This window comes from Culex pipiens, unplaced genomic scaffold (genome assembly GCF_016801865.2).
Source record: "Culex pipiens pallens isolate TS unplaced genomic scaffold, TS_CPP_V2 Cpp_Un0089, whole genome shotgun sequence".
Classification (NCBI taxonomy): domain Eukaryota; kingdom Metazoa; phylum Arthropoda; class Insecta; order Diptera; family Culicidae; genus Culex; species Culex pipiens.
The window spans coordinates 18,568-28,527 of NW_026292906.1; the positions used below are offsets into that span (position 1 = coordinate 18,568).

At 48.2% G+C, this 9,960-nt stretch overlaps 1 protein-coding gene across 1 annotated transcript; it reads right to left on the reverse strand.

The window, feature by feature from the left end:
* Positions 1-4,108: 4,108 nt before the first annotated feature.
* LOC120430469 (uncharacterized) lies at positions 4,109-7,672 on the reverse strand (the record flags this gene model as incomplete). The annotated part of the gene is given in 3 exon segments (XM_039595568.2): positions 4,109-4,606; positions 4,656-4,917; positions 6,867-7,672. Coding segments are annotated over 3 exon segments (1,566 nt in total), but the record flags the coding sequence as incomplete, so codon positions are not given.
* Positions 7,673-9,960: the final 2,288 nt, after the last annotated feature.

Genomic DNA, 9,960 nt, shown 5'->3' on the forward strand with positions numbered 1-9,960 from the left:
AGTTAGCGAACATTGTTGTTGTTTTTCGATTGTGTAGTGATACGTATTGATCAATAAATAGAGAAATTCGTTAATTTAAATTAAAAGATAAACAAGTATTTGAAACACATGCACACAATCAAAAGATTATTAATAAAACAAATGTTTTGGGATTCAAAGAAATACAAATATTCCCGTAACACCCGTCTGACCTGTGTCCGATTGTTGGCCAATCCGGTCTTACCGAATCACCTGAAAATAGTTTTGCTTTTAAACCTATCAATTAACTCGTCTTGAGGGCCCCTTTGTTCATAATTAATTTACTTAATTAATAAAAAATTAATAATTAACTTAATCATGAAATTCCAGGGCCCCGGCAGTGGCCTGATATGAGCTACCGAAGAACATTGGCAAAATGGCGTCGTTTGTTTACAAACATGAGATTTTGTGTAGACGAACCGAAAAATTTACTTTTTTTGGAAATATTTCTATACTAACTTTAAGACTTACAAACAGACAAAAGTTCGTTAAACTCTAGAAAAGAAAAAAAAAATTTTTTTCAATTTAGACCGCTTTTATCGCTTCTCTGAGCCAGATAATAAATCAAATCATCGTGCCAAAATATGTTTGCGCACATACTAGCGTCAGAATCCCGGTGCCATGCAAAATCGGATCTTTCTATTTAAATCAGAACTCGCGGGTTGTACAGAAAACATTTATTCGTTATTCGTCAGGTTTTATTCGCGGTCAGTAATTGGACGGACTAAATAGTGGACTGTAAACACTAATCTTAGTAATACTGCGTCTGATAAAGGTCTGAACTGGACAGTAGTACGGTTTGCAGAGCAATGACCAACCGCTAGATGGTTCCTGCTGGCCAAAGCTACTAAATTCGACCTCTGAACTCCAGGCACTCACTGGATGTTCTGTTATTGTTGGTATTTGTGTTATGCTGTCGAAGTGGGTGCTGCTGTACTAGAGCATAATCTGCACTGGCTCACAAAATCTGCTCAGTCCTGATTTCGACGCGTTCATACCGCCCGCCTTGAAATACTAAGTATTTAAATACAACTCCTACTTGAACCAGTGCCTATGGATTAGTCTACTGCTGAATCTGAACAGATCTGATCTGAACAGTCTTGTCTATGCTGTTAGTTTTGTTCTTTTACTGTTCAGTTTTTCTTCTTCTCTTCTTCGACCGTGTTCGGTAAACTGCTACCGCTACTGTTGACGACGATCGTGTCGCCCTCTGTCCGCTGTCGCTGCTGTGCGTGACGACTGCAAAAGAATTTTACGGACGAGATGGTCAGTGCAGTGAAGATTAAGTCCGACCGGTGTTGAAGAACTGTTCCGGTCCGGTGCCTGTGATTCTGGCCAGCTAGTGCAACAAATCGTTGCAAGTGAAGTGCTCGCCTTATGAAGAAAAACCGCACACAAACACACACCCGATCGACTGCAGTGTGTTTTGCTGTACACTGCACCCCGTCAGCAGAAAAACACAGGGACGTCGCTAAGGGCGTCCACAGCGGGTGTGAGTGTTCAATCCGGACCGATTTCAGCCGAATCTGCGTGCAGCGATGCACTTTGCGGTGCATATCGCGACAGCTGTTCGGCACAGACGTGTAGCAGGGCATCGGCGAGCTTTGATATGGCAGTATTGGCGATGATGGAGCAGCAGTTCAGTTCGGCGATTACGATCGCTGAAGTTCTACACCAGTTCAGTCAGCGGTGCAGTCGGCGTTTGCGGTTCAACAGCACAGTTTGCCGGCACAGATCCACCACGTCGCCGCAGACATCAGCATGCGTGTTTGCGCACATACTAGCGTCAGATTCCCGGTGCCGTGCAAAATCGTATCTTTCGTAATTAATCAGAACTCGCGGGTTTATACAGAAAACATTTATTCTTAAAGTCGTCAGGTTTATTCGCGGTCAGTTATTTGAACGGGCTAAATAGTGGACTGTAAACACTAATCGTAGTAAAAACTGTGTCTGAAAAGGTCTGAACTGGTCAGTAGTACGGTTCGCAGAGCAATGACCAACCGCTAGTCGGTTCCTGCTGGCCAAAGCTACTTATTTCAACTCTGAACTCCAGGCACTCACTGGATGTCCTGTTATTGTTGGTATTTGTGTTATGCTGTCGAAGTGGGTGCTGCTGTACTAGAGCATAATCAGCACTGGCTCACAAAATCTGTTCTGACCTGATCTGGGCGCGTTCATACCGCCCGCCTTGAAATACTTAGTATTTTAAAACAACTCCTTCTTGAACCATTGCCTATGGATTAGTCTACTCTAAATCTGAACAGATCTGATCTGAACAGTCTTGTCAGTGTTGTTATTTTTGTTCTTCACTATTCTTCTTCTTTTCTTTGACCGAGTTCGGTGAACTGCTACCGCTACTGTGGACGACGATCGCGTCGCCCTCTGTCCGCTGTTGCTGCTGTGCGTGACGACTGCGACTGGTTCGCCATCGTCTGGTACTGCGACTGAATGCATCATGCTGGATGCACTTCTGCTTCTGCGACCGTTGATTTGAAGTCTGCGGAGTGTTCCAACGCTCTGCACCTGTACGGAAGAACCAGTAAATGCCCAGAAAAACTGTTGGAACGTATGGTACTTAACTCTGGGCAGAGTCGGGATGGCAGTTCCGACCCGTCCGATCGAAACAGCGCCATCCCCGATTGCCTTGTGCTGGAACCTCGCTTCAGCTTCTGGCTTGCTGAATTCTTGATGATCACCATCTGCTGTCGTGCTGAACTGTTGTTGTTGTGGTGATCCAGCGCTGTATGTGCGGCATATTTTTGCCGCCCGCCATTCCCACAGCCGTTTGCCGTGGTCCGCTGATCTGTGCGGCTGTCTTGCCGCTCGCCATGATCTGCTACTTCTGCACTCTGGGTGTGCAGCTTCCGTCGTCTGCATTTGCAGACTGCTCCGCGCTCGGATGTTCGGGATTGCGGCTTCAGTGCCGCCCGCCGTAGTCTGCTGAACGTGTCGACGACTGGTGTGTCGTCCGTCGTGCTCCGCTGCGTGCGCCGCCCGCCGTTGTCGGTTGTGGCTCATGAGCCACCGTCGGTTTACTGCTGTTGATGGACTGTGTCAACAATCCCGTCGTCGTACTTGCGGCCTGTGCGCCGCTCACCATGATCCGTGTGAGTTCCTCTTCGTCGGTAAATCCGTCGGCCAATCCGTATCGCTGCACCGGGTGTGCAGTCAGTTTCCGCTCGTTTTCTCGTCGACCGGTGTGCCGCGAGCTCTGTCCGTACGCCGCACTGGATGCGCAGCTCGTGTCCGTGCTGATCCGATCGGTTCTTGCTCCTGCTGATGCTTTCCGTGTTTCGTCCAATTCTGCTGTTCCTTGTCTGTGATCTGTTGACTTCAGGACGTTTGCGTTCTGGATCTGATCAGTGCTGTACAGCTGATACGCACTGAAATGCAAAACCTCCGCGAACGCTCAGAGGAGTTGCAGCTGTCTGTTGTACCCAGGACGCTGTGTAAACAGTGACAACGCCTGGACCTCATATCGCTGAGGCTGCGACCTGTCGTGGCAGGTGGTCTGATGTCCTGAAGTTGGCCAACTGAGGGTGGCCGTCCGGATCGTCCACAATGTGGGGACGTTGTCTCCTTGGAGACGTCAGTAGTTGGCAGCGGTAGACTTAGCTACCGGCCAATGCAAAAGAATTCAGCGCCATAAGACGCTGACTGTCAGGAATGGGAAAGCTGGATGAACTGGAAGCCGACAGGAACTGGATGCACCAGTGAACTCTGGCCGCTGGAACGAACTGGTTTCACCAGAGGTGGATCGCTGACCGCTCAGCTGGTGATTGGCGCGGCTAACTGCTGCCGGCCGGGTTGAAACGAGTCTGTAGTAGCGCTGACCGAAGACTGGGAATTTCCACGGCTGGCGACCGCCGTACGGGATTTGAGCGAGAGCGCCGAAATGGCGCTGAGCAAAAGGCTCGCAGATGAGCAAGCAGTTGTAAACTGCACACTGTTGCTGCTGCTGAGGATCCTCGCCGAGTACCTGATGGAAAAGCCGCTAAGTTTCTTAAAGAAAACAGAAATGTTACGGTACTTAACTGGCGGCTGAGGTGGGACGGCAGTTCCGACCCGTCCGATCGAAACAGCGCCGTCCCTAGTGCTTTGCGGCTGGATCCTCGTCTCTGCAATAACGCGCAGAGTTGCTGACGGCGGAGCAGATGAAGCGGCTGCTCGCTGAGCTGACGAAGGCAAGGTCTGTGCCTCCGGTCTGATGAGCTGCTGTAGATGCAGCTGCGGGGAGACGGTTGAACTCCGAGCTCGACACGACCGTGATCGTGTTGCTGTGCTCTGGATCTGGACGAACTCTGCTGAACTGTCGGCGGACTGCCGCCGTCTGTAGTCGGATGTCTTTCTCCGGTGCACTAGGAGAAGACTTCGCTTGAATTGCCGTGTGCGCTGACGACGTTACCACCGGGCCCTGGTGGATGGTCGTTAACACGCGGCCGACGTGTCCGTTGCAGCTGAATCTCTGAGTTAGTCGGATGCGTAGCGCGCTCGCTGACTCGCGACGAACGGAACTGGTATGTTTGGCTGATGAGCTGCCAGCTCTGCGAACCTGCAGTGTAAAACGCCTGAGCGACTGAATGCATCTCTAAGGAAAGGGTACTTAACTTGGAGTGCTTTTGGGACGGCTGTCTGACCCGTCCGATCACGACGCGCCGCCCCAAAAAGCTTTGCTGCTGGCAACCTCCAATCAGCGTGTGGCATGCTGATGTCTGCGGCGACTTGGTGGATCTGTGCCGGCAAACTGTGCTGTTGAACCGCAAACGCCGACTGCACCGCTGGCTGAACTGGTGTAGAACTTCAGCGATCGTAATCGCCGAACTGAACTGCTGCTCCATCATCGCCAATACTGCCATATCAAAGCTCGCCGATGCCCTGCTACACGTCTGTGCCGAACAGCTGTCGCGATATGCACCGCAAAGTGCATCGCTGCACGCAGATTCGGCTGAAATCGGTCCGGATTGAACACTCACACCCGCTGTGGACGCCCTTAGCGACGTCCCTGTGTTTTTCTGCTGACGGGGTGCAGTGTACAGAAAAACACACTGCAGTCGATCGGGTGTGTGTTTGTGTGCGGTTTTTCTTCATAAGGCGAGCACTTCACTTGCAACGATTTGTTGCACTAGCTGGCCAGAATCACAGGCACCGGACCGGAACAGTTCTTCAACACCGGTCGGACTTAATCTTCACTGCACTGACCATCTCGTCCGTAAAATTCTTCCGCAGTCCTCCACACAAACTGCATCTTCGTCGTCTCGGTGCGACCGATCGACGGAACCGATCTTCAACGTCGTTTCACAACGCCGACGTAACCGAATCACACCGTCGCGGATCGCACTGATTTGCCACCGGCACAAACAAAATTCGATCGCGAACCGACTTTTTCGCGACCAAATCGAACCGAACAGCACCGCCGAGATGTTTTTCTACCGAAACTGCATTGAACTGCAGCAGAACTGTTTCGCGATCGACACCGAATTCGCGATCAAAACAAACCGAGAAACGTCATCGGCTGATTTCGGTCCGGTCCGCGAACTTCTGTCACTGAACAGTTGCTCACTTTTTTCGCAGACTTTTTCTCGCACCGTCGCAAGTTGAGCACCGACTTGCATGCGATGGGCTCGGATTTCTTTTTCTGATTTCACCGTTGTTCACCACCATTTTGCTCTGCAGCACGGTTTTCACGACGAAGAATTTACGGCGTGGTCGGACATAAAATGGTGGGACCGCCATTCCGATTTTCAGCACACGATTTTCTGACGGAATTTCACGGCACCTTGCGGACGGTTCGTGTGCAGATTTTTGCCAAACCGACGGCAGATTTTGGCTTGGCCACCGAACTGAAACTGAGCAACTGTTTTTGGCACTTTAACTGGACAGAACGGAACTGTCAGATGCGAAACGTTTACAAAAATCACTTCACACAACAGAACGGGACGGTTTTCCGCGAGTTTTCAACGTTTATCATCGGGAAAGTGGTTTTCTGCGACGGGTTTTCAGCAGCTGGAGTGCGCGATGGCCACAGCGAGTCCGGCGCCATGCTGTACTGCGGCGGATGATGGCGGAATCTTCTTCTCCGTGGATTCCAGCTGGAGATTTTCTGCGCCGACTTTGGATGCCATCGCGATGCACTTTTTTTCTTTGCACAGGTACACCGAACACAACTGAACTGTCCTTTTTAGAGCGATTTGCAGGCACCAGGGGAACCGGAACCTTACGGATCCGGCTCGAAGGACCAAAATATGTTTGCGCACATACTAGCGTCAGATTCCCGGTGCCGTGCAAAATCGTATCTTTCGTAATTAATCAGAACTCGCGGGTTTATACAGAAAACATTTATTCTTAAAGTCGTCAGGTTTATTCGCGGTCAGTTATTTGAACGGGCTAAATAGTGGACTGTAAACACTAATCGTAGTAAAAACTGTGTCTGAAAAGGTCTGAACTGGTCAGTAGTACGGTTCGCAGAGCAATGACCAACCGCTAGTCGGTTCCTGCTGGCCAAAGCTACTTATTTCAACTCTGAACTCCAGGCACTCACTGGATGTCCTGTTATTGTTGGTATTTGTGTTATGCTGTCGAAGTGGGTGCTGCTGTACTAGAGCATAATCAGCACTGGCTCACAAAATCTGTTCTGACCTGATCTGGGCGCGTTCACTTATTATTATATTATTGTCTTTATTCCACCAAACCGAAGTGCGCAACAGATCTGTTCCGCAAAAAAATCTGTTGCGCAGTCTCTCTGTCTCTCTGTCAAGCTAAATTTGAGTATTCACCTGTTAGCGTGTAGCCGATCTGATTTGACGTTTCTCGGGATTGTTTTGGTTGCTCGACTTTTGGATTTTCGGTACGTAAATAAGTTTCCTCCTTCCTCGGTACCTCCCTCCTGGTGATACTCCTTGTGCAGATCCTCCTCCATCTCCTGCGTAAATCCGTACCCAGAGCAGAGAACCTCCCGGTCCAGCTCATCCTCCCGCTCCAGATCGCTAAACTTGGAATGTTCTTCACTTTCATACCCAAATTTCTTCCGGAACAGATCCCGAACGCCCTGCACGTCCCGATCAAAGTACATCTCCGCGTTCGGATGCGACGTCGACACCATCTGGGGAAAATAGATCAAGATCGGCCGCTGGTCCTCCTCCGTGATCATCACGTTGAACTCGTTGAAATCTCCGCGAATAACTCCGCAATTCCCCAACCGCACAATCAAGTTCATCAAACCATCGTACAACTGCTTAAAAATTGCCCACCTCGGCCACGTTCGTCAGTACCCATCAACCAGCTCCATAATTACGCAGTGCCGGTTAAAGTCCACCGGACGCGGCACCGGAAACCCGCGATCGTACAACGCCTTCATGTACGCATACTCCCGCGTCGCCGAAATCCGCGACAAATACAACCAACTCATCTTGTGCCGCTTCCCGTGATAGTCCCGCTTCACCTTCACGTTCCGGAAGCAAACCCGTCCCAACCGGTGCAACTTCAAGCACAACGGATTGCCCTCCTCATCCCCCACCGTGTAGATGTTACTCTCCTTGCCCACCCCAATCTGGTTCCTAAACCCGGCGACCGACCAGCGCAGCGTCAGCGACTTCAGCGCCAGGTAGTCGTAGCCCATGTTGGTCAACCGGAAAAACGGTTCCAAATGTTTCAAAAATCACCTTTGTTTTGATGCGGTTGTTTTTTTTTCGTGACAGATGACAACATAAAAATACTACACTCTAAACGGGATCCCATTAAATTCTTTCGCGATTGTTGAGTGGTGGCCTTGGGAGATGCGCTCGTAATTTGATTTTTGTCTGCATTCACAATATTATATTTTCAAATAAGTTTACTGCAGATTTGTGTTTAAATTTCGAAATTTAGCATAAATTTAAAAAGTTGCAAAATTCCCAACTTTTGCCATGTGCAACAATATCCACCTCACCCGTGCGGGAAACCGATAATGGGGTAATTCATGCGTTCCAGACTGTCAAAATTCCAAAACGTCATTGCCAATCTTCGGAACGCCGCTTTTGTTCGTGTTTGAAGTTTCGGGCCGAGACTCTGTGAAATTCCAAAACTTGCTCGCCATTTCGCTGAATGTTTTCCTCGCTCTGTCAAAATTTGGTCAAAACCGAAGTCAAAACAGTGCGAAAGAGATGAACGAAAAACCACATCACTACCATGTTTGACTGTGTGCGTGCGCGCATATTTTGTTTCATTGTGTGCGTGTACAGGCATTGGAAAGCTCGACAACTTGAATGTCAGCCCACCAGATGGCTCTGCGGTTTTGATGATTGAGCATTGTTCCCAGATTTTGGGAGTTGTCTATCTTTTTAAATTAGGTATCTTTGGTATAACCCTAAACTACACTGAGCAAAAATCCCACGGCTTATCGAAGTGTTCTACACATGATCTGACCCTGCTGTACAGAGCACTCAAATATCAATCGCTAAACACTTGAATTTTGGGCATTATAATATACTGTCATTTCAATAGCAAAACACTTGAATTTGACGTGTTGCGTCACATGAAATACTATATTATATTTATTGGTTTTAAATAGCTTTTCTTTCTATAATCAATGCATGTTTGCATGTAAAAGAAATGGATTTCGATTTTTTTTTAAATAAAGAAGATGTTGCGCAATTAAATTTTTTGGCTGCTTTTATTTTCTAACAACTTTAAGAACAACTTGGTGTGTAAAAATTCTGTAATTTTTTTCGTGCCTGCTTCCTGGGAGGTTCCTCAGCGTCGGCGAGTGAAACACTGGTGCCGGCGGAGATGGAGGCCACTGGAAAATCTTCTTGTTGATGCGGAATTCTCTTTGGTGGAACCGCGGTGGTTCCATCGACTCAAACTGTGCCTTGACCATCCGAATGACGCATAGCTTGGCCCCTGCATCCGAATCTTGCTTCTCACTGGCACCGCTTCCTGGTTCGGCATCTGCAGTTCTTTCGCATCCTTCCTGTGAATCATACAAAATACATCCAAAAATCAAAACAAAACCCCACAACAAAAATTCTCTCCCCACTCACCAAATGGGTCCGGAAAGGAACTTTATCACAAAAGTTGGCTGCTATCCGGGAATCCGGGAAACCAAGCCCTTCCGCTGGCCATACGGAGCTCAAGCCCGAGGACGCAGTCTTGTGGCGATGCTCATCTTCGCGGTTACAAACCGGGCAGGCAATTTACTGGACTGGAACATGGCGGCAGCGAACTCACGCGGTCTGCGAAAAACGAACACACCGGACGGCCAAAACTTTCAAATGAGGAAACAAAGCAAAGTCTCATGAAGCTGTCGCTAAACTGCATTTCAAATCAAAACAAGATCAATTTTAAGTGTTTTCCTCATCACTTTGAATAGTTCAACACAGTGGGGCAAATTCATGAGCAAAACACTTGAAATTTTTGAGCCACACGAATGAAAATAAGGTGTCAAAAAATACCAAAAAGTCAATCGCCAAAACACTTGAATTTAATAATGGATTGGATTGAAATTGAAACACAAACAAATTAGATCTAAGATGCGGTTTAATTGAATCATTCAAGTGTTTGGGCACTTGGAAAAAAAGGGTGGCGTATTTTCAGTGTACTTTGAAGTAATTTTAAATCCAAAATGGCGGTGATGAAATATTCAAAAAATGCCCTTACAAAAAAAAACTTTTTTTTATGGAACGTGGATGATCTCTGGCAGTGCGTGGCCGAATGGTTACGCTGTCCGCTTTGTAAGCGGATGATTCTGGGTTCGATTCCCATTTACTCCAACCTTCCATCGGATGAGGAAGTAAATGTCGGTCCCGGCCTTGGTTGTTAGGCCGTTAAGTCATTCCAGGTGTAGGAGTCGTTTCCATGCCATAAGTACAAACAACACACCAAACCAAGCCTACTCCCCCGAGCATGAGTAAATAACAAGGGAAATGCGTAATAATACCTTTCTCTGGTATCAATACCAAATTTTGG